We start from the raw sequence: 23,144 nt of genomic DNA, 5'->3' as shown, positions 1-23,144 counted from the left end.
ATATCCAGACCCATTTCATGCTAAATAGACCTCCCAGTGTCAGAGTCATTCTTCTGCCTATAGGGAGGACTGCACCCTTCTCTGGGTAGCCAGAAGATACATGATAATGCTAAAGGATCAAGTTGCACCAAAGAAAAGAAAGGTTGTCAATTGCAGAATGGAATTTAAAGCAATCGAACAATTTTACCTCCCTGTTGACCATGTTGCTAAACTTCATAGGCCTTTATGGAAGATGTCAAGAGTCGGGGCCCCTATATCTACTCTGTGCTGGAGTCAGCTCAGGCCTTCCTGTCCCAGCACCCATTTGAGGAATTAGAGGATCCTCGCTCTGAGAGCAAAGGTGGGTGGTCTTCCTCTCTCTTGCCTTCTTCTTAGCTATGAACTGCTAAACACCTTCCTGCCTTCCCCAAACTCATTTTCTCAGCTGTTATCTAGGAGGATAATTTTCTCTTAGGGGTCCAAAGTTGGGAAGGAGCAAGATTCACATTGCAGGAAAAAGCAAAGAGAACAAAACCTGGAATAGGGGAGACCAATGTGTGGGCCAAAGGTGTATGTGGCTCTGTAGAGCATCATGTGTGGCCTTCTAACAAGACATAAAAAGGAAAACAACAACAAAAGACTCAAACGCATTGAGCTGACTCAGTGAATAAAAATGGTAGTGTGTCCTTTAAAAACGTACTGCTTCATTCCAACATAGACATGCAGTGATGCGCTAATCAATAAAAGAAACTTTCTAAAATCTAAAAATCTTGGTGATGACATTTCAGGAGAAAATTTACTGTGGGTCTTTGCTACTGACCCTGGTGACTTCTGGTCCCTTTCCTCAGTAGAGTAGGCCACTCTAGGTCTAGGTTCAAATAAGGTAGCAGCATGGAATTCATGGTGATGAGGTGTGAGTGGTAGCCCAGCAGGCCCTCTTCTCCAGGAAGAGTCCTCAGCCTTTCAAGACTGGCTATGAATAACCTGGAAGGACCCTTTGTTAATTGAGCCCTTTGTTAAAGCTGTTGACTCGCTCAGTTTACTTCCAGCCCCTAGTAGTCAATTTACTGCCCAGTGGGCCTCAGGACAAGCCTGGAGTTTTGGGGGTCTGAATCTACTCCTGAGGGGAAATCTGAGGAAGGAAGAAGAAACCTACAATTTAGATGCCTAGGTGGAAAAGCTAAGCAAGTTAAGCTAACCTCTCCTGGGCATAAAATGCCTCCCTTCTTTGATTGGAAGTGGGCAGCAGACACTAATGCAAAATAGCATTCTAGAGTCATGTGAATAGGACTCTGGATGACTTACCTCACCACGCCTCTTAAAATATTTCACTCACTGTTTACCTTGCCCATTTTTTAAGAATATGAGGAAGTCCTCATAGCAGGGGGAAAGTAACAACATGGTCTCCTGACTGTGGTGGGGGATCCATGAACCTACACGTGTGATAAACCGCATAGTGCTAAATACACACACACACACACGCACACACACACGCACACATGCACATTTTACAAAGGTCTATCTTTGTCCCTGTTGTTCCCTGCGCTGCCTCTGCCAGGTTGGCCTGACCTGGTTTCCTGCTTGCTCTTACAGATACCTCGCCCAGACAGCGGATCCAGAACCTTAGCCGCTTTGTGTGGAAGCAGGCAACAGTGGCCAGTGAACTATGGGAGAAGCTGACAGCCCGCTGTGTGGACCAGCACCGCCACATCGAGCGCACTCTGGAGCAGCTGTTGGAGATCCAAGGGGCAATGGAGGAATTAAGCAATACTCTGACCCAGGCTGAGGGAGTCCGTGCCACATGGGAGCCCATTGGGGATCTCTTCATTGATTCACTCCCTGAGCACATCCAGGCTCTTAAGGTATGCAGACCCCTAACCTGGCTATGGTCCACCCTGAGACCTGACATTCCTCCCAGTCCCTGCTACTGAAACTTCATTGTTGGCCCAGACTTGCAACTGAGCCTTTCCCAGTTTATGTGTTGGATTTGGAGGCTGGTTTAGCTGGAATCTCCTCGGTCCTTCCACTGTCTTCTATTTCCCTGGTGTTTTCTGAGAGTGGGAAAGGAGCAGAATAAGGACAGTGGCCACCCATACTTGAGTCCAAATGGCCCCTAATAGCAAGAACCTGGGTTGTGCTGTTGAAACTGTTTGGGTGAAGAGGGAGGAATTGAGGAGAATGACTAATGGTTCCTCTTTCCTACTCTCTGTTTGCTGTGGGACTTGGGCTCTGGTTCTATAGCTATTCAAAGAAGAATTCTCCCCCATGAAAGATGGAGTGAAACTGGTGAATGATCTGGCCCATCAACTCGCCATTTCTGATGTACACTTGTCAATGGAGAATTCCCGAGCCCTGGAGCAGATCAATGTCCGGTGGAAACAGCTACAGGTAGAAGAGAAGCTTGAGTGAGCCATAGGGAAGAGCTTTGCTATAACTAGGCTTGGGGGAAATCTTCTTCAGGCCAAAAGGAAGTGAAGGGGCTTTAGAGTGGGACCTACATGGGAAAAGAATAGTAGAGCATTTCGGGCCAGGGAACAGGCTTCTCAACCTCTAAGCTGCAGGGAGTAATTGAATGAAGATCTGAGAGGGGCCTGTCTAAATGTGGGCATTAAGGGTGGACAGGGGCAGATGAGGAGTGACTATGGCCTGGAATTAAGGATACTCTTCCCTGACCCTTGGGAGTGATACAGAAGGGCTAGGAGTTGGGCGACCATGGGAGGAGCTAGAACCAGAGAGGAGCTAGCTTGTAAAGGACTTCACAAAGATTTCCAGAGGCACCTGGAAATCCCACACTAAATATCTGGAATGGATTCACTGACTTTCTGCCTCTTTCCGTAGGTGTCAGTTGGCGAGAGGCTTAAGCAGCTCCAGGATGCCCACCGGGACTTCGGGCCTGGGTCACAGCACTTCCTCTCCTGTACGTGAGACAAATTAGACTTCATTTAGCAGAGCCTCAAATATCTTCCAAGAGAGTCTACTCTTGTCCCTTGGGGGCCTGGTAGGAGCCCAGTATATCTTGGCATCCAAGAAGCAGTAAGGATAAAGCAGAGCAGTATAGCAGTTGAAAGGACAGGCTCTCAAGTCAGAGAGGACAGGGTCTGAGTCACTGCTCTTTGACTTAATAGCTGGGCAAGCTTGAAAAAAATAGCTTAACTTTTCTGACCACCAATTTTCCCCATATGTAAAAAGAGGAGAAAATATTACTTAACTCATAGGGTTATGGGAGTTAAATAACTTCATTCTTTCAACAACATTTATTGAGGACCTAACATGGGCCCAGGTAGTGTTTCGGGCACTAGAGCTACCTCAGTGAATGAAATATACAAAGGTCTTTAGACTTGCAGAGCTTATCCACTAGTAAGGGAAGCCAGAATGTGAACAAACCAGTACACTATATATAAGGTAAACTGGTGACAAGTGCTGTGAAAGAAAGTAAAGCAAGGAAAGCATGAAAAGGTAGTGCTGGACTCGATAAGGGAGGCATTGCAATTTTCAATAGGGTAGTCAGGAAAGACCTCACTGACAGCAGGGCAGTTGAGTAGAAACCTCAAGGAGACGAGGGCATGAGCCACGTGGATATCTGAGGGAAGAGCACACCAGGTAGAGGAAACAGCAACTTCTAGGACCTTAAGACAGGGGCATGCCTGTGGAACAGGAAGGAGGCTGGTGTAGAAGTAATAAGGAGAGGAGAAAGTGGGAGATCAGAAGGGTAGCTGGAGACCAGAGCACTGAGGACCCTTGTAGGGCATGGTTCGACCTTGGGATTTTACTCTAAATGGAATGGAGAGCCTTTGAAGGGGTTTGAGCAGAAAGATGACATCATCTGGCAGAGGCAGAGTGTTGGGGGCAAGAGCAGGAGCAGGAAGACCTGTTAGGAAGCATATGGTCATCATCCAGGTGAGGGATTATGGTGATCCAGGTCGGGGTGGCAGCAGGGGAGATGGTGATAATATATGGCTATGAAAATCAGCTGTGTGCACAAAGCACTCAGCAGAGTCTCTGGCTTGTAGTAGGAACTCAATAAACGTTAATGGCAGTTAGAACTCTTGTCTTATAATCACTGGCGTGCAGCTATACCTCCAGTGGGCTCTTATACCCAGGAAAACTGCAGTGAGGAGGTTGGCCAGTTCACAAAGCCTCTCCTCAAACATCTGGAAGATAAAGACACGGAGCAGAGAAGGGCATCCTTTTCCAGAATTCCTCTCCAGAGAGAAATGGGCAACACCATTCCCCACTGTCCTGCAGAACTGAGAAGCTTGACCTCGTGGGGGAAGGGCTTCGAGGGTCCACTTCGTCTCCACAGCAGCACTGAATGGGTAGAAATGGCCGGCTGCTCAGGGAAGAGATCATCAGGGTGGCTGAGGCCAGGTGTTCCTGCTCAGGCCCCTTGCCGCATCTCTGAAACATGAGGGTATCCATGACAATTTCTTCTTCCCTTGGCCTAACATCAAGGAGAGAAGTGCGTTCATCGGTTTTTGCCCCACCTTCAGGGGCTGTTAAGAGCTGGCAGTGCGAGTCAGGCATCCCCTTTTGGGCTTGACCACTTATTTGGGAGGATAGAGCAGGGGAGTCCCCGGGGGCCTGAAGAGCATAAATGGCCAACTGCTTTCTTTTTCTCTTCTCCTTTACCAGCCTCTGTGCAGGTTCCCTGGGAAAGAGCAATATCACCCAATAAAGTTCCCTACTACATCAAGTGAGTGACCATCTGAATTAGAAGCGTGTCATTCACCTGCCCGCCCCCCCTTGCCTTTTTTTCTCCCTCTCCCTCTCCCTGTCCCTCCTTATCTGTTGGGATTCCTCCAACCAGTCCAGTTTTTCCTCCTACTCATCTCAAGAGCTCAAGATTCTACCTGGGTAAAGGTGAAAGCTTGTGCTTTGGGATCTTCATGGGGACCCTGCAGCTCCTTGCATCCAACCTATCACTGAGTGATGCATGCATGTGTGGGGAGGCGTGGGGGGTGGCATGGACCCTGGTATTATTGATGCTTCTGTTTGTAGCCACCAGGCTCAGACCACTTGCTGGGACCATCCCAAGATGACTGAGTTATACCAAACCCTGGGTAAGAATTTGGGGTTCCTGTATAGGGTGGAGATCTATACAGCTGCCTTTTTCCTATAAGAACAGAAGGGAATTCCATTCAACAAGCTGGCGGGGGTGGAAGTGAGTGCCTTCTCATTTCTCCAGCAACCTTTCTTCCTTTCCCATCTGCACCCCCTCCCTCAACTGGAGACTCTACATTCCTCCTGGACCATTTTACCATCACATTAGGGAATTATGCTTAGAGATGTGAACCAGATTTGCTTTGAAAGACACTGTCCAGGCTATGATTAGTGTGACTTTAATGCACCTTAGTGTTGGCTACTAAGAGACAGTCACCATTAGGTTGCAAATATTATCTGTGTTGATGCCTGTGAATATAGTTCATTCATTCTCCCTGCCGTAGAGTGTTCCATTATATATACCACAGTTTCTTCATCCAGTCTGTTGATGGACTTTTGGGTTGTTTATCATTTGTCCTTTACGAAAAGGACAGTGCTGCTAAGGAGCTCTTGTACACACGTTCTGTGCATGTTTTTCAGTCTACAGATCTAACATCATTTCAGTGCATCGTGAATAGACTAGGAAATTTGAAAGCGGGACAGATCCTTAGCAAGAGTCATATTTGCTAGTGATTTGTTATGTTTTTACTTTATCAAATTTAGCAAGGTATTGTTTCCTGAAATGTTTGATTCAGTTATTTATACATGCACACATGAGTGTACATATTGGACCGTGATGTCAAATGAATTTCTTACCATGCGTCTTGGTCAATAAATGTTTGAAAATCACTGCTCTAGGATACACAGCCAGCTGGGTTGTGGGATATGTGAATGTTCAATTTTACTAGGTAATGCCAAGTCGTTTTCTGAGGTGATTGTATCAGTTTACACTTCCACCAGCCCTCCTCATTTATCCACGTCTTTTCTGACACCTGCTATTGTCAGACTTTTATTTTTTGCCAAGCTGGTGGGTATAATATGGTATCTTGTTGTGGTTTTAATTTGCATTGCCCTGATCTGAGTGTGGTTCTTCCCATTCTTTGCAGCTGATCTGAACAACATTAAGTTCTCAGCTTATCGCACTGCCATGAAGCTACGCAGAGTCCAGAAGGCACTGCGTTGTAAGTTTCCCATCGCACTTCTCTATGGCCTTCACCCCACTCCTACTCTTCCTCATCTGTTGGCTGTTTTCCATTTTTATCCCCCCTCGACCCCACAGTGTTGATTGGCTTGGTGGGAATTCTCCAAAGACTGGGAGATACTAGCTGTGGGTACCTGCTCTTTCCAGGTGCCTTCCATTGTCCCCAAACCCCAGACTTGTTTCCAAAGTAACCCATAATTATCCTCCTCCTTGTCCCGTCCCTGCCCAACATGAGCAGTCGAGCAACTGTTCTGTGGCAGAAAGTATCCCAGCCCAAGATTTGGCACCATCAGGAGCATGTGTTCCTTTGCCATCTTGGAGTTATTGAACATGGCAGAATTATTGAAGCAAGTGCCAGTGGTTAGGGGGCAACGTGCTCTCTGACCTTTCTCAGGGACACTATCCATTCAAACTTTCCAGCCCAGGCGTGTCTGGCTAAGCTGATTCCAGCTTTGGGGGTAATGAGAAAGTCTTTCTGAGGTATGTCACATTTACCCAGGCATACCTGAGCCTTAATAACTGGTATCTAGGGTCTCAGAGCAAGGTTCACAGACAAACCTATTTGCTACTGGAATGTGTGTGAAGACAAGGAAACTTAAAATGGAATTTGACCCCTTAGGAGTTAATACAACAAAGGAAGTGAATTTACTCACATCCTACCATCTTCTTGAAACTGATGTCAAAGAACATAGGGGTATATACACATTTTGGGTTAATTTAGGGGGCCTTTTGCTGCCATCCCCCTGTTTGGGATGAGGGTCTTAGTGAAGGGCAATCTCGTATCCTACTTTCAAATGGTTAGTCTGGAGATCGAGTCAGATTTGGTGATGCTGGTGTGTGTTAACTCCTTGTCTAGTCTTGGGAGTTCTACTTTTGGGACCTGGTAACTTTAACCACAGCCCTGGAGATTTTCAATGAGCATGATCTGCAGACCAGTGAGCACGTGATGGACGTGGTGGAGGTCATTCACTGCCTGACTGCCTTATATGAACGGCTGGAGGAGGAAAGAGGCATCCTGGTGAACGTGCCACTCTGTGTGGACATGAGTCTCAACTGGCTCCTCAATGTTTTTGATAGGTAAGGACTTGTACCCCTGGATGCCTCCAGGATGAAATCCAATGGGACATCAGAAGTGGGCATGGTGAGAAGTGGTTGCTCCCACAGTGGACTCAGACTTAGTTCAGCTTGGGACATGGTTGGCACAGAGCCTTGCTGGGATCAACTCTGTGAGGGAAATTAATGCGAAGATGTTAACTTATTACGTATATTCATGTTCTCAGTCTCTTCTCTTAAACCTAGTGGTCGCAGTGGGAAGATGCGGGCATTGTCCTTTAAGACCGGCATTGCATGCCTCTGTGGCACAGAAGTGAAGGAAAAATTGCAGTGTGAGTACAGCTCCGAAGTCTGGAGTGGAGTTGGGCAGAGGGAGAGGTGTAGTGGGTGGAGGAAGGGTGGAAATAAGCAGAAGGTAGGTCTTATGACTCAGCAGAACACAACTCAGGCTACATTATAATGGTGGTCCAGGCTATTGCAAAGAACACATAACAGCCAAAGGCTAAGATGGGTCTAAGGCCTGTTATTATTTCCAGTGTCACTCCAAAGGAGTTGACTTCTTCTGATCTGATGTAATTAGTTGACCAAATTCTGAGTTGGCATCCTGGGGTATCCAAGGGCCCGACTTCCTTGTGCCTTTCCCCTGTGGCCTATCGGGCTTAGCCCTCTCCCAGTCTGAAGCTCAAGCCATGTCACACATTCTACTGGCAACTTCCCATGTGATTGCATGGGGGGTGGGTTGGAGCACACTAACCCCCATCGGGATTATTACTGGGAGGTGAATAGTAGGTACGTCTGTAGTTTTTAGTACCTTTGCTTTCCCCCTTCATCCTCCGTCTTCTTTACAGCATTTTGTGCTTTTCTGTGCTAAGTGCGGTGAGTACAAGGTTCAGTTAGACATGGTCCCTGCCTCAAGTTGTTGACAGTCCAGAGGAGGTGATGGAAGTACACAGAAAGCATTTTCGAAAGTGTTAATTAGAACAATCTGAATGGCAAAAGGTATGTGCTATGTCAGATCACAGAAGAGGGATGACAGGGGTCTGGGAGAGCTTTGCAGGGAAGGAGACAGAAGAAAGCAAGTTTATAGCAATGATATTATTGATTTCTCCCAACATTCATTTGAGAAGAACCTTACAGTGATTATTTCCTCAATTTACAAGTGAGGGAACCGCAGCACAGAGAGGTTCATGACTTACCCAAAGTCCTCCAAGCTAGTCAGTAAAGGATCCAGAACTAAAACTCAGGCTGTCTGCCTTCTACTTCTGAGTATTTTCTAAGCCACAGACGATGTATGAGATGGACAAGAACCTTTGAAGGAGCTTTTCTAAGGTTGGGGTAGGGTGGGGGTAGTTCTCACAGGGCAGATATAGCCCATATTCAAATATAAGTACCATAGTCTGTTCCACAATCACTTAGAGGTAATTCATAGGTGATCATCTCCTCTTTGCGGATTATCTGTGCCAGTGTTTCTTGCCATTTGTGTGGAGAATTGAGAGCCTACTGCATGCAGTGTCAGGCTCCATGACCTACATGAACAAGAGGGGACTCATGTTCAGGCACCCCCAAACCCCAAGCCCCTTCATCTTGCTTCTTGAGAATCTGTTTTCCCGGCAGTGTCACATCTGTGTCTGGTGTTGGTCTCACATGCAGCCTACTCTCTGTCTACATCTCTCTCTCCCTCTGTTTCTGATGTTCTCTCTCTCTCTCTGTCTGGCTCTGTTTTTCTCTCTGAACTCAGAGAGTGCTCTTTTTAGAACTCACGGGCTTCTAGAAGGTCAGGGATGGACCTTTAAGTATTCCAGTTTTGAAAGTCATTACCTAAGTCGATGTGCTCTTTCCCTGTCTTCCTTTTCTGCTCTTTCTCCTTACACCATTCTCTGGCCGTTGCTGCTTCGGGGTTGGCCATGACTCATGGTGCGGCCAGCAGACCTCTTCAGCCAAGTAGCCAACTCAGGCAGCCAGTGTGACCAGCGCCACCTCGGTGTCCTGCTTCATGAGGCCATTCAGGTGCCCCGCCAGCTGGGGGAAGTGGCAGCCTTTGGGGGCAGCAATGTGGAGCCCAGTGTCCGTAGTTGCTTCCGTTTTGTGAGTATGGAACTGGGGAGGGATGATGAGAGGGAGGGTGGGAGGAAGGGAGGGAGAACTAAGAACAAGGCTTCCAATCTGAACTACTCAGCTGTAAGGGAGTTTGTTCAGATGGAACAACAAAGCAGAGGGTTCTTTGGGCTTTTAAGGTCAGAGTCCTGCTGGCGGGGTTGGGAGGGGATGCCGGCTCGACTAGGACAAGGCAGAAGGTGGACACCTCTGTAGAATAGGCCATAGGCCAACCCAGGCCTTGCTAGTTCTCTTGCCCCTCTGAGGGCTGCCATTCTGGGGACAAGGGCCTCAGTCATTGTCATTGGGTTTCTTGTTTCCCTAGAGCACTGGGAAGTCAGTCATTGAAGCCTCACAGTTCCTAGAGTGGGTCAACTTGGAGCCCCAATCCATGGTGTGGCTGGCTGTTCTGCATCGGGTCACCATTGCTGAGCAAGTGAAGCATCAGACCAAGTGCTCTATCTGTAGACAGTGCCCCATCAAGGGCTTCAGGTAGGGAAGGCAATACCTGCTGGACTGATAATAATAAAAAGGCCACGTTACATATAAAATCATATATTATGAAACAATGTATTCCATAATTATATAATTACAGCTAATCTATGGCACACCATTATATATTGTTGTAATCCTATTCACTGCAGAATGTTTGACATTTTAAAAAACTGGAAATGGTGAAATACTTTCTTTTGTTTTCGTCTATATTACAAAGTGTTCCAGACCTACAAAAAATGTATAGAAAAGTGAAAGGGGGTGGGGTGGGGAAACAGTACAGAAAGGGAAGTAGTTTGTTCCTTGTGTTCCAGGGAACATTAAGTAGAACCCCGAAGCCCCAGCATCCTGACATATAAGAACACCTCTGTACCAAATGGTATGCTGGCAAATGGTTTGCGACAGACTCCCCAGAAAGCAAGACTCCCCAGACCTGATTTGTAGTATTTGCTAATTTCCATGATGTAAATGCTCCCACCGTGGCTGATGTCCAACTACCCACAAGAGGTTGAGAAGAGATGCATGGTTGTACACTATTGACAGACAGCATGCAGATACAATAGACTGAACCTCAAGAGCATAGATAATAGAAAAATAATCAGGAGGTGATGAGTTCTGAGTATTTGTTACCTTTGTTTTTAATATCATTTACTTAATTGTGAGTATATATATATATATATGCTGTATTTAACAACTGGCTTGGAAAAAGTCCCTGAAATTTTAACAGCTGACTCTCGTGAACTGGTTTGAGCCAGCTCCAACACTCCAGGGTATGCACCCACCACCGGGCTGAAGAAAGAAAGCATGATCGCAATACATTTAAAGTTTCCCTGGTTACATTCCCCTCCTCCTACCACTACCCTGAATTTGGCTTTCATCATAAAATGCTCAGTTTTTCAACTTTTTGAAAGCATGAAGTCACTCTTTCTACAACCACCCTGGTTTTTATAAGCCAATAAGGTACGCTGGTGGCGTGTGACTTGCCCAATTTCACACAGTTGGTGAGTGTAGATCCAGGACTAGATGTTGGATCCTCTGACTTCTCTAAGTGTAGGCATTTCACCTTTCTGTAGTACTAGGTCTGGGCTGTTCACCGGGCTTTGGAACTGGATCTGAAGGACTAGTCAATATTCAGTACTAATAGAATTATTATTATATTTCTTTATTATTTTTGTTTTTAGAGAGAGAGAGAACATGAGCCCTGGGGGGGGGGCAGGCAGAAGGAGAGGGGGAGAGAAAATCCTTAAGCAGGCTCTATGCCTAGAGCGGAGCCTGATGTGTGTCTCAATCTCACAACCCCGAGATCATGACCTGAGCCAGAATCAAGAGTCCAACGCTTAACTGACTGAGCCACCCAGGCGCCCTGAGTTATTATTATAAACAAGTTTTGGAAATAACTTAGGCAACTTCCCAGCTCAGGGCTGGTAGAATAAGTGCCTTTGTATCAGAAGTGTAACTTCTCCAACATAGGTGGTGGTACCTGTGAGACAGGGCCCTTTGGAGACATCTTCATTTAGAAAGCTATTTGAGGGGCGCCTGGGTGGCTCAGTTGGTTAAGTGTCTGCCTTCAGCTTGGGTCATGATCCCGGGGTCCTGAGATCAAGCCCTGCATTGGGCTTCCTTCTCAGTGGGGAGCCTGCTTCTCCCTTTCCCTTGGCCCTTCACCCTGCTTGTGCTGTCTCTCTCTCTCAAATAAATAAATATAATCTTTTTTTTAAAAGAAAGCTATTTGATATTACAAGTTCTTTACCCCTCCCAACTGCCACCTTAAAAAAAAAAAAAAGATGGTGAGGCAATGCTGTCTCCCACACTTCCTGGGACTCTGAGCATGTAAATTTCATGGTGGCTTATGGTCTCTAGAATAAGGCTAGTCATCTAGTGAGGTCACAGCCACTGTTATGAATGGGAGATTGAACACATCATGACTCCATGCCTCACCCCGTTCTAATGTGTGTGTGTATATTTGGAAGTTAGGGAAATGGGGAGGTCACTGTGGTACATTGGATTCTCTGTCCTACCACCTCTCATCTCCCCAAGGTACCGGAGTCTGAAACAATTTAACGTGGACATCTGCCAGACCTGCTTCTTGACAGGCAGGGCCAGCAAAGGCAACAAGCTTCACTACCCCATCATGGAGTATTACACCCCGGTATGGAGCCTCTGGGCGGGGCAGGAGGGGGAGGCAGCAATCAGGTTCTAGGCCCTCGATCCACTTGGCCGAGCATGGACTAACTATATTCCACTCTCCTTTGGGGAGCATTCTCCCAATAATCCTGGTGATTCACGAGTTTGGGGGATTCCTGGCTATAGCAGCCCAGGACACTCATGGCCATTTGAAAGGCATTTACTATTTTCCTGCAGAGAAAATTTCGGGAAAAAATAGAGCAAGGCAGTTCCAGGCAACTAGCCTTCCTTCCATTGCTCACTTTAAATTCTCCTGCCTAGCTTCCTGCATGGCTCCCGTCACCTGGTCTTCACCTGCTACTTTGTCATTTCTTCCATCCCTGCTAGTCAATTCCAAAGTTTGTGCTCAAATCAATTACTCAGTCTCTTGGAGGGTAAAAAAAAAAAAAAAAAAAGAGTATGTTCTTTACCTGGGTCCCCAAATTCCACTTGGTTTTCATTGGAAACTATGCCCTTCATAGCTACCAGAGCCCAGGTTGGTCAGCATTCCTGAACTCCACTCAGAGTTTCTCCTCTGCTGTGTTCAGGACCCATATCTCCAAGCTTAGTTCCCTGAGCGGACCCTACTCCCCAAACTCTTATATCCCTTTCTGCCCCACAGATACTCCCAAAGTCACAAGCATATTGCCAGCTCCCCACCCCACTGTTCTCTCCCACCCTACCTCCCCATCTTTCAACGTGGTTGCCCATAATCCATCTCTCCAAATTGTCTCTTCTCCAAAGTCCATCAGCTCAGAAACATGTGTGACCCAGTGGCAGCAGGGGACTTGCCCTTTATTTTTCCTTTATTATCATTTCAAAAGAAACATACAGAGAAAACTGCCTTGAGATGGTGGACTGATAATCCTCTACCTCCTGCTCATCTTCTATGCCCCTAGGATTTATCTAAGGATACTTTAGAAATGACCACTTTAGAAATATAGTATCTTTAGAAGAAGCTACTTTAGAAATTACTGTAAAAGATTCAAATTCCACAGAGGTGTATAAAGTCTAAGACACAAGTCCCCCTCTCTCCTCAGCCTTGCCCCCACCTCTCCAGTCCAACTTCCCAGAGGCAACCAGTGTTCACAGTTTGGCAGTATATCCTTCTCAACGTTTTTCTGGGAGTGGGGCGTGGTAGGCATGAACAAGAGTAGATTATCGGTCATGTTCCCTGCTCTAGGGGGGCAGCCACACTTTCCCAGCATCCCAAAGCCATTTGGATGAGTCCCTCTGCCCTGTCTCCCCCTAGACCACATCCAGTGAGAACATGAGGGACTTTGCCACAACCTTAAAGAATAAATTCCGCTCAAAGCATTATTTCAGCAAACACCCTCAGCGAGGTTATCTGCCTGTGCAGTCGGTGCTGGAGGCTGACTACAGTGAAACGTGAGTACCAGGGGCTGAGTGAGGGGGCTGTGGGCCCTGCTGAGCTGGGGTTGCCATCTAGGGGCTGAGTCCCACGCGGGCTAGAGGAGTGTTCCAAGGCAAACCTGACTAGCAACAAGGAAGTTCAGCTTGGGCCTGACTAGGGATCGGGCCCTAAAAATAGATTAGAATCCAGTCTCTGTATCCTGTTCCCATCAACTCTTGCCCAACTCCCTAGTTTGGTGGTGGAGGGTGGAGAGGGTGGTGATGAGGAAACAGACTGCTCAGCTGCCCATTCCTGGGTCCTCTGAGTCCACTGCTTTCTTCTAGGCTGGCTTCTTCCCCGATGTTGCCACATGCTGACACACACTCCCGCATTGAGCATTTTGCCAGCAGGTACCACCAGGTTTGGGGGAGGGAGATTTTAAAGAGTCTAAGGGGGATGGGGTCTTCAGTCAGGGCAAAGAGAATGGAGTCAAGACCAGGGGGATGCGCACCGTGGGGTATGTGGCAGCCAGCAAGGCCCAACACTCAAGGGTGGTTGGGGCAGCCTCCAAAGCTAATGATCCTATTGCGGGATTAGAGTCCTTGAAATGAAAGCAGACCCCCCCCCATCCTGCTTTCCCTTCTGTTCCTGCTCTTTCTTCTCAGGCTTGCTGAGATGGAAAGTCAGAATTGTTCCTTCTTTAATGACAGCCTGTCCCCAGATGACAGCATGTAAGTTTTCACAGCTGCTTATCTTCCAGGAATAGTTCTCCCTGGGATCCCTCTGCCACCATTTTGGAAGGATATATCCTCAAGGGGAGGGACGTGTGGTGGTTAGGGTCCTAGAGGACCCGAGGAAGGAAGGAAGGCTGCTTTCTGGGGCAGTGTTTAGTAATAGAAGCCCTCTATCAACTGACCTGCCAACTGCCCAGGTCCCTTCCTCTTGCAATATCCCATTCTTCCATGCCTAACTCTGAAAGAAGAAGAATATGCCCTCATCTAAAGTTGCAGAAATGAGCCATTATCTTCTGGTTCAAGGTGCCAAAGCCCCGTTCAGTGCCACCAGTCCCTGGGGAGATACCAGGGACTTGACTGAAGTGTGACCAGAGAGATTCCCAGTTTTATAGCTCAGAGAAGGGGCCCTTTATCCCTACAGAGGTCCCTGGCAAGCTCCGGGAGGGGGGGGCTTAGGAGCTACTGGCCAATGGATCAAGCTGGCCCTGATTGAAACTTAGACAGGCAGTGAGCCCCCTGCAGGGTGAGGAAGAGGAGGACACAGTTCAGGGAACAGCACAGACCGGAAAGTGATTTGCTCATTGCTTCCCAGGGGGCTTTAGGTAGAACCCAGAAGCCCCAGCATCCTGAAAATACTCCCTCCTATACCCTCAACTACGACCTCTGCCACCTTTAAACACTTTCATTCCTCTAAACCTGAATATATAGCCTTTCCCTCTCTATGTGACTTAGAAGTGAATCTTCCAGCCTATGTCTCCTGGGGCCAGAGCTGGGAGCTGAGAACTCATGCCCTGAGATGTTTCTTGGTTCACTGCCTGGCCACCTCCTCTTCTCTCCCCACACCCACGCAGAGATGAGGACCAGTACCTGCTGCGTCACTCCAGCCCCATTACAGACCGGGAGCCAGCCTTTGGACAGCAGGCCCCATGCAGCGTGGCCACAGAAAGCAAGGGGGAGCTAGAGAAGATCCTGGCCCACTTAGAGGATGAGAACCGGTGGGTGTGGTGACGGCACAGATCTATGTGGGTTTGAGAGTCAAACAGTTCAATTTCGAGCCTTGACACTTCCACATCCTAGCTATGTGGCCTTGAACAAGTGACTTAATATTTGGTGATCCTTCATTTCCTCATCTATAAAATACAGATGATGATAATAGGGTCACTAGGACCCTACCTCCTAGGGTCACTTGTGAATTGCAAATGAAATCAGGCATATAAATGTGTTAGCCAGTACCTGGCTTATAGTAAGAGTTCAACAAATGTTAGCTATTGTAATCATTATTTGAATTCTTTTAACCCATCCCAAATATTTTTTTATTATGTTCAGTTAGCCACTGCATAGTACGTCATTAGTTTTTGATGTAGTGTTCAATTATTCATTAGTTGCGTGTAACACCCAGTGCTCATCCAGATAGTTTCAAGTACCCAGTAGACGCAAGCAGAGAGAGTGCAAACACAAAGAATGCAGAACAGAGAATGCATGTCTCTGCCCTCGAGGAACTTTCAGTGTTGGAAACGGAAAGAGGCACTTACCACTCACTGAAAGTAATAAAACAAGAGAAGGGTCACATTGCGTGGAGTATCTGAGGACTGGAAGAGGGAAAGTGAAGATTACGACGATGACATTAATTTCCATAAAGTACGGGTGTCAGTAGGGGCCCGTGTCAAAGGGTTCAAGCCACTTTGGGGGCAAGCGATAGAACCCGAAGTATTCCTCAGACCAGTGCTTCTCAAAGCTTAGTGTGCATTCAAGTCACCCGGGGAGCTGAGTAAAATGCAGGTTTTGAGTCACAGGTCTGGGGTGAGGCCTGAGTTCTGCATTTTTTAACCAGCTCCCAGGGGAAGCCCATGCTGCTGGCCAACAGACTACTTGGAGTGGCAAGTCCTTTGAACAGGGCCAGTCTGCCAAGTGTTCGCTACGGGTTCAAGACAAGATAAATACAGACATAGAAAGGAAGCTTCTAGAAACTTTTATAGCCATTCGACATTGCCGTGTCTTCCATGCACATAATTAGCGGACTTTTCATTGAATCAGGCGTAGACCCATGTGCATGCTGTTGAACTTGTGTGGCAAGTCACGTGCGATGTGAGCTGTGTACTAGCCATAGGCATTTGGACCACTTACTGGTCCATAGTGGTTGAACCCCCACCTCGCCTGGTTTTTTTTTGCTACAGATAGTTTGAGAAGCACTGTGTTACATCAGCTGTGGGCAGGCCCGGGGGAAGCATTGGTGAGAGAGTGATTCTGTTGCAAAACAAAGTAATGTCCCGAAAAGTAGACCATCTCTTTGGAATCTGTTTCTTGATGACTCAACAGGGGTGCTCAAATTGGGCCAAAGAGGAGGGTGAGTGGGGAGAAGAGGCAAGACGGGTGATCTTTTGTCTGTCTTCCACTGGAATCTAAAAATCTAAAAATGGAGTAGGTGAGTCAGTGGCCCTAATACCTCATTTATTTGCAGACTAAGTTTCTGCTCTGATTTTAAGGTCAGAATTAATTCCTGAAGCAGCACATCAAAGCCCCGAGACATTTGTTATATGAAATGTCAACTCTCTCTGCTCTGAGGCCCAAGGATGGCAGAGTAAATGACATATGTACTGGAGAAGAATGGATATGGCCATTCGAGCCAGAACGTGGCTGGGGTGGGGCTGGGAGAGCGAAGGGAGCGCTCACACCTGGGTATGAGGGGACATCTGGGACCCGGACAGTCGGTACTCTGTTAGGGCCATAGGTCTTGGCTCCTCTCTCCTGGGCAGGATTCTCCAGGGAGAGCTGAAGCGCCTGAAGTGGCAGCATGAGGAGGCTGCCGAGGCGCCCACCCTGGCTGAGGGCTCTGCTGAGGCAGCACAGGACCACCGCAATGAGGAGCTTCTGGCCGAGGCCCGCATCCTTCGGCAGCACAAGAGCCGCCTGGAGACACGCATGCAGATCCTCGAGGACCACAATAAGCAACTGGAGTCTCAGCTGCAGCGCTTAAGGGAGCTGCTCCTGCAGGTGAGGCTGGAGCTAGGGGGCAGGACCAGAACTGCCCATGCCCCCAGCTCCAAGAAGTGGGGCGCTGGGGAGTGCAGCAAAGGGGAGGAAAGAAAGAGCTCCCAGGCAGGGGCTGTTGGATGACTTTCTGAAGAGAACTGGGCTGTTGATTAGGGTAGGTGGGGAGGAGGGGAGGGGGGAGAAGGGGCTGGTGTGCGCTTGGCCAAGTCTGAGTGCTCACTTCCCCACAACCCATTTAAATCTGGTATCGAAAGAACAGAGTTCAAAGAATCATCCAAAACGATGATTTCGCTACTATGGTGTTTGCTGGGAAGAAGCAGGTTTGGACGTGCCGGGCGAGAGAAAGATTTTTGCTGGGAAGGGAGCTCTTCATTCCCGTTTGTCCCTCTCGTCTTTGAGAGGTCCTATATATGACATAGAGTAGCTCTGGAGTCAGACAGCCCTGGGTTTGAACGTGGCTCTGCCAATTCCTGAATGTCAGGTTGTTAGGAGAGTTACTTAGCCTCACTTATCCCCAGTTCCCTCATCTGTAAAACAGGGATAATAACATACCAACTTCATGGAATTGTGAACATAAAATGAGATAATGTATTTAAAGAATTTAGCACGATGCCAGGAATGTAGTAAATACTTTGTAAATGTTACCAATTATAGTTGACCCTTGAACAACACAGGTTTGAACTGTGTGGGTCCACTTATATGCGGATTTTTTAAAGATTTTATTTATTTATTTGAGAGAAAACCCACACACGAGGTGGTAGGGGCAGAGGGAGGGAGAAGCAGACTCCCCGCTGAGCAGGGAGCCAATGTGGGGCTATGGGGCTGGATCCCAGGACCCTGGGATCATGACCTGAACCAAAGGTAGATGCTTAACTGACTGAGCCACCCAGGTGCCCCTATTTGTGGATTTTTTACTGTACAGTACTGTAAATGTATTTTCCCTTCCTTATGATTTTCTTTTTCTTTTTTTTATAGAGGGAAAGAGAGGGAGAGGGGCANAAGGAGAGGGAAAGACAGAGTCTTAAGTGCAGAGCCCAACTCGGGGCTCAATCTCACAACCCTGAGATCATGACCTGAGCTGAAACCAAGAGTCAGACGCACAACCGACTGAGCCACCCAGGCGACCCCTTATGATTTTCTTAATAACATTTTCTTTTTTCTAGTTGACTTTATTGTAAGAATGTAGAATATAATACATACAAACTAGGTTTGTTTACTGTTTATGTTATCAGTAAGGCTTCTGGTCAACAGCAGGCTATTAGTAGTTAAGTTTTGGGGGAGTCAAAATTATATACGGATTTTTGACTGCACAGAGGGGGCGGTCAGTGCCCCTAACCCTGCATTGTTCAAGGGTCAACTGTATTATCACTATGTATGCCAAGTAATACCACCCAATGCCTCTTCCCCAGATCCTCCAAGGGATAGCCTCTAGATGAATTCCTGGAGGGTCTTAACATATATTATATCATGAACCGAGGATCAGGTGTGCAACTCTATATTTTCAGGGACAGCTGTGTTCTAAATAGCTTAATTATAGCTGAGATGACAGCAAGAGACCTTTAGGTGCAATGCCATCCTTATAAGAACTGGGAACCTTTGACACATGTTGTTGAAGGAAGAAGGTAACTGGTCACTGAGTATTCTAAGAAGTTTCTTAAAAGGGGAAGCCACTGTTTGGAGCACTACCAAAAACCTCTTAAAGTCCAAGGGCAAAGGGATGGGCATGAGGTCTCTAAAACCCCTTCTAAACTCAGGAGTCAAAGTAAGGTCGGAAAAGCAGAGCCTCTTAAGTCGTGCCTCACCTCTTGCTAGCCAACCACCGAATCCGATGGCAATGGCTCTGCAGGCTCGTCCCTAGCTTCCTCTCCGCAGCAGTCAGAAGGCAGTCACCCCCAGGAGAAGGGACAGACTACTCCAGATACTGAGGCTGCAGGTAAGTTCTCCCGGCCCCTCCCAGCCCCTTCCTCCGTGGCTTCATCCTGCCCCAGATCTGCCCAAGGTCCTGCTAGGGCTGGGACTGATTTCCCCTCATGGCTTTGAGCTTAGCATCAGGGATAAGGTGGCCTTACTGACCGATGCATTTGTTTGCTCATTCTGCACGTGTATATTGAGCACCTCCTATGTACCAGGCATTGTGCGGGGAAGACACAAATGCTGTGGGTTTGTCCTCCAGTAGGCAGCATCCCACCTCAGCCCCTTGGCCTCAGCAGGGACTCTCTAGTTCTCTTCCCAAATCTCTCTTTTCCAACTTAGATGATGTGGGGTCGAAGAGCCAAGATGTCAGCCTGTGCTTAGAGGACATCATGGAGAAGCTCCGCCACGCCTTCCCCAGTGTGCGCAGCTCTGATGTGACTGCCAACACCCTGTTGGCCTCTTGATGGAGCCAGATCCCCATCCTATAATCCATAGTCCTCTCCCGGTTCTGGTCAAAGTCTTCCATCAGCCTTCACCCAACCTTTCCAGTCCCCACCGGGCCCACATTCCTCAGCCGGAGTTATTTGGGCTCTGGGCAGCCGTAGGGATCCGCTAGTATGTGAAGTGGATGCTTCAGGGCTGGGGGAGGGAGAGGCATGGTTCCCTCAACTCTAGAAATGTGCCCTTTAATCCTCAAGTTTGAGACCAGTCCCTTAAGTCTGTTTCTGTTGCAGTCCAGGCAAATGGCACTTGGAGGCCATTCAGAGAAGCCGCCTGGCAGAGCTAAGCAGTGCCCATAAGCCCCTTTCCCTTCTCCATGGAATTATGGAGATAAGGAAGCCTGATGACCCCAGGGTTCCAGCAGTATGAATCCACAGGGGTTAGCCCTTCTCTCTGGCCCAACTCAGGGAGGCAGAAGGGTATCCCCAAGACACAAACCCTCCCCCGCAAAAGAAGTGCCGCTGAAAATGTCTGGGCAGTGTGCGTCATACTATTTTAGTTTGACGGCCTCTCTCTAGCCATCTTGATGCTACCTAAATGTTGTTTCCCCTTCGAATATCTTCAGTTCCTTCTGCCTCAGGCCCTGGCAGACCTTCCTCAAGGCGGGGGGAACGGTTCATTCTGATTCTTACTTACACCGTACATTGGGAAACATTAAAGAGATACTTATGGGCTTAGCTCCCCCCCTAAACCCCGATTCTCCTCCTTCCTGAAGGCCTGAGCATCCTGAGACACCAGCTGAGTTGTTCTGGGAATCCCGCTGAAGCCACCCTTAGCTCATCCCGGTCTGCCCTCACAGTGCTGGGGTAGGGGCAGCAGCTTGCTCAGCGAGGGGGTCTTGCTCTCCTTGGGTGGAGGAAGGAGAAGTCACTCACTAGCCTGGAGGAGTGTGACTGCCCAACCCTCTTGCAGGCTGGGACCCTTGTTTCTTTCAGGCCGAATCAGATGAGGTGGCTGATTGTTCCCAGCTACTCATAAGACAGATGCAAGCGGCAACCCTAAATAGCGGTCCCTTCCTAGGAGCCGCTGGCCACAAATCAGGAAGCCCTCCACTTTTCACCCAGACAACAGCAAGGCCTTCCTTTGCATAAAACTGGTCTTTCTAACTCTGGAAGGTGAACCCGATCTCAAAGTAAGCTAACTTCCTAGGCTACATATACCGTAATCCCTTTATCCAGAAACTGTTCAGAGTAGATAGAAGGGGATGGGGGGTGGGGGAGTGGGCTTGGGAAACTTGAACAGAGTCAGAGCCCACTTAGGCAGCTTTCTACAAAAGGAGCTTCATAACCTAGAGCCCTGCAATTGATTTAATTTGCCTAAGTTGATATACGTACGTATCTATCCTGCAGATCTACTGTACGTCAGTACTCCCCTGGCCTCACTCACACATTAAATTCTAATACCTCTAAAAGTATTAATGTTCTGCCTTGCTCTTTGTTAGCCCCAGCCTCTGGTTGGACAGAGAGATGCATCCTGGCTGCTCCCCTAGGATGTCTCTCTACTCCTGTTTGGGGTGAGCTGTCCTCAAGACCAAAGCAACAGAAGCCTGTGGCCACAGTGGAATCTAATACGAAGAGTCACTCTGTTCTCTTCACTCATTCCAAATCTTGTTCCCTTGAGACCTGGGCCTTGGATGAATTTTCCTGGGCTTCCCCTAAACAACGGGTCAGGTGCCGAAATAGAGCAAAGGCAAGCTCTGCTCATCCCATGCAGACAAGAAGGAACAGATGGGCTTCTGTTGGCCTAAGTTAAGACACAGAGAACACCCTCCAGCCCCTTCCAGTTCCTAAGTCTGGCTCAGGGTCTTAAAGAAAGAAGTGGCTGCCACCAAGGTCAGGAGGGTGAGATAGTTGGGGTGCTCTGTTGCAGTCGAGCAGCGGGCCAGTGGGGAGAACTGCTGGGAAGTTAGATTTATCTGCTGCAGGGGAAGGAGTGCAGCAGCTTGGGTCCAGAAGCCTAGGATTGCCTCCTTCTAGAATGGCTAGGGAGCACTAAGCCACAGGTCCGGGGTATCAGACCTAACCATGACATCTGCCTTAGTGCTCATGAAGTCTTTGGATGGGAGGACTGGGTATCTGGATGTATGGTGAACAGGCAGTAGGCGGGCATCAAACACAGAGCATGGGCATCCGTCCATGGCGGGGGGAGTAGGGGGCGGAGGGAGGCCATATTTGTAGGGGCCTAGTTTGTGGGCAGGAATGGGATAGAAGAAATTTGCTATAGGTCAGGGAGCTCAGGGTCTTTGAGGCATATCCTGCCTCAGCCTTAGGAGGGCAGATGTTATGAAACAATCTTTTACCCTGGAAGTCCTAGAAAACCCTTTCCGTAACCCCCCACCTCACCCAAGAGATCTTGGGCTGCTGAGGGCCTGTGGCAGCTGCGGCGGGCTAGGCATGGTAGGGAAGATGTAGATCTTGCTATGTAGGATTTGTGCTGTAGGTGGACCGAAGCAGCAGGTTAAGGGTTGAATTCTCACTAATGGGGCCGCTGACACTTTGTGTGCGGTCCTGTGTGTACTATCACTCAAGGGTCCAGTGACAGTCACTGCAGCATGTGTGGGCAGTTTGCCCGCAGTGAGGTAAATGGGTCCTTGGGTGCCATGAAGCCAAATCAGGGTGAGATTTACTGAGATGTGTTGCATGTTGTGAGGCATCTGTTATGTACCGTGTCTCCTAGAGGTATTTTGTGTGTGTGTGTGTGGTGCTGCATTCAATTACGGCTCTGTGCTGGAGGAGTGGTAAAGGGAGTTCCTGGGGACGCAGCCTAAAGAAAACCTCTGACTTGTGAGATCAGCATCGGGGCGAAGGACTGTGAGTGTTTGCTGGGGTGGTTGTCAAATTGTATCAGGCAACAGGATTGGGAGGCGATTGATTCTCGACAGAATCTGCAGAGGCCAAAAAGCTGTTACGAGGGTGCGTCTGCTCCGAGTGAGAGCAGAGTGGGGTCATGTTGACTGGGAACTTGTCAGAGAAGGCTGACTGGCTGTAGATCAAGCTATCTGGTGTACGGTTCCCTGAGGAGGGCCCTACCCGGGAGGACACGTGCCCTCCCCTCCAGGATGGTAAGGCTGAAATCAAAGCTCTCGAGTGCCCATTTCCTTCAAGGCCCAAACTTTGGAAGTATTTCCCTGTAGAGAAACCTGTTTTGAGTTTCTTGTGCTCCAGGAACGGGGCTGGCAGGCCACAGTAATGAGAAACCATGAGGTCAGGCAGAGGCCAATGCTGGGAGATGTTTTCCCTCCAGGTTAATTTTAAGGAACACCCGTGCTGCCTGAGGTGTGTGTTGGGGATCTGGGCTCCATGCCCAGCTTCATGCTAGAACATTCCTTGAGCACGCATTCTCAATGGCTGACTCGTGGCCTCTGACACCGTTTCAGGCCAAGAATCTCATTAAAGTTCCCTTGACATGGGTGACAGCTAGTCAAGAAAGTTAAGCTGCCTAAAGATAAACAGTCCTGGGGGAGAGACTGGGGCCCCTGCCCTAGGGCTGTGGAGACTTAGCTGCTCAGCTGGGCAGCTCTATCTCCAGGCCTCCCTGCCAAAATCTGGCCCTGGGAACAAAAGAATACTTCAGCTCCTTCTTACTCTTTTAACACCACTGGCTGTGGGAGAGGGAAAGGCTCAAGGCCAGGGCTCAGCTCCCAGCCTCCTTCTCCTCCCACAGCTGCTGCATTTGGGGGGGACCTGCC

At 48.4% G+C, this 23,144-nt stretch overlaps 1 protein-coding gene across 1 annotated transcript in view; it reads left to right on the top strand.

Moving 5' to 3' along the window:
* Positions 1 to 20,592, top strand: part of DRP2 (dystrophin related protein 2) — a 28,063-nt gene extending 7,471 nt beyond the window's left edge. Inside the window, exons 4-22 of the mRNA XM_040630042.1 lie at positions 220 to 340; positions 1,573 to 1,841; positions 2,221 to 2,367; positions 2,818 to 2,896; positions 4,612 to 4,672; positions 4,978 to 5,039; positions 6,066 to 6,142; positions 7,038 to 7,237; positions 7,460 to 7,545; positions 9,141 to 9,298; positions 9,633 to 9,799; positions 11,837 to 11,948; positions 13,215 to 13,351; positions 13,661 to 13,726; positions 13,982 to 14,047; positions 14,902 to 15,045; positions 16,804 to 17,041; positions 18,854 to 18,974; positions 19,295 to 20,592. Coding sequence (XP_040485976.1) covers positions 220 to 340; positions 1,573 to 1,841; positions 2,221 to 2,367; positions 2,818 to 2,896; positions 4,612 to 4,672; positions 4,978 to 5,039; positions 6,066 to 6,142; positions 7,038 to 7,237; positions 7,460 to 7,545; positions 9,141 to 9,298; positions 9,633 to 9,799; positions 11,837 to 11,948; positions 13,215 to 13,351; positions 13,661 to 13,726; positions 13,982 to 14,047; positions 14,902 to 15,045; positions 16,804 to 17,041; positions 18,854 to 18,974; positions 19,295 to 19,419 — 2,436 coding nt within the window. The 3' untranslated portion in view covers positions 19,420 to 20,592. The remainder of the gene's footprint in view (positions 1 to 219; positions 341 to 1,572; positions 1,842 to 2,220; positions 2,368 to 2,817; positions 2,897 to 4,611; positions 4,673 to 4,977; positions 5,040 to 6,065; positions 6,143 to 7,037; positions 7,238 to 7,459; positions 7,546 to 9,140; positions 9,299 to 9,632; positions 9,800 to 11,836; positions 11,949 to 13,214; positions 13,352 to 13,660; positions 13,727 to 13,981; positions 14,048 to 14,901; positions 15,046 to 16,803; positions 17,042 to 18,853; positions 18,975 to 19,294) is intronic.
* Positions 20,593 to 23,144: the final 2,552 nt, after the last annotated feature.

This window comes from Ursus maritimus (assembly GCF_017311325.1).
Source record: "Ursus maritimus isolate PB19 chromosome X unlocalized genomic scaffold, ASM1731132v1 scaffold_X1, whole genome shotgun sequence".
Taxonomy (NCBI): domain Eukaryota; kingdom Metazoa; phylum Chordata; class Mammalia; order Carnivora; family Ursidae; genus Ursus; species Ursus maritimus.
Note: the sequence above shows the minus strand (reverse complement) of the source record. Positions and strands in the feature narration are given on the sequence as shown.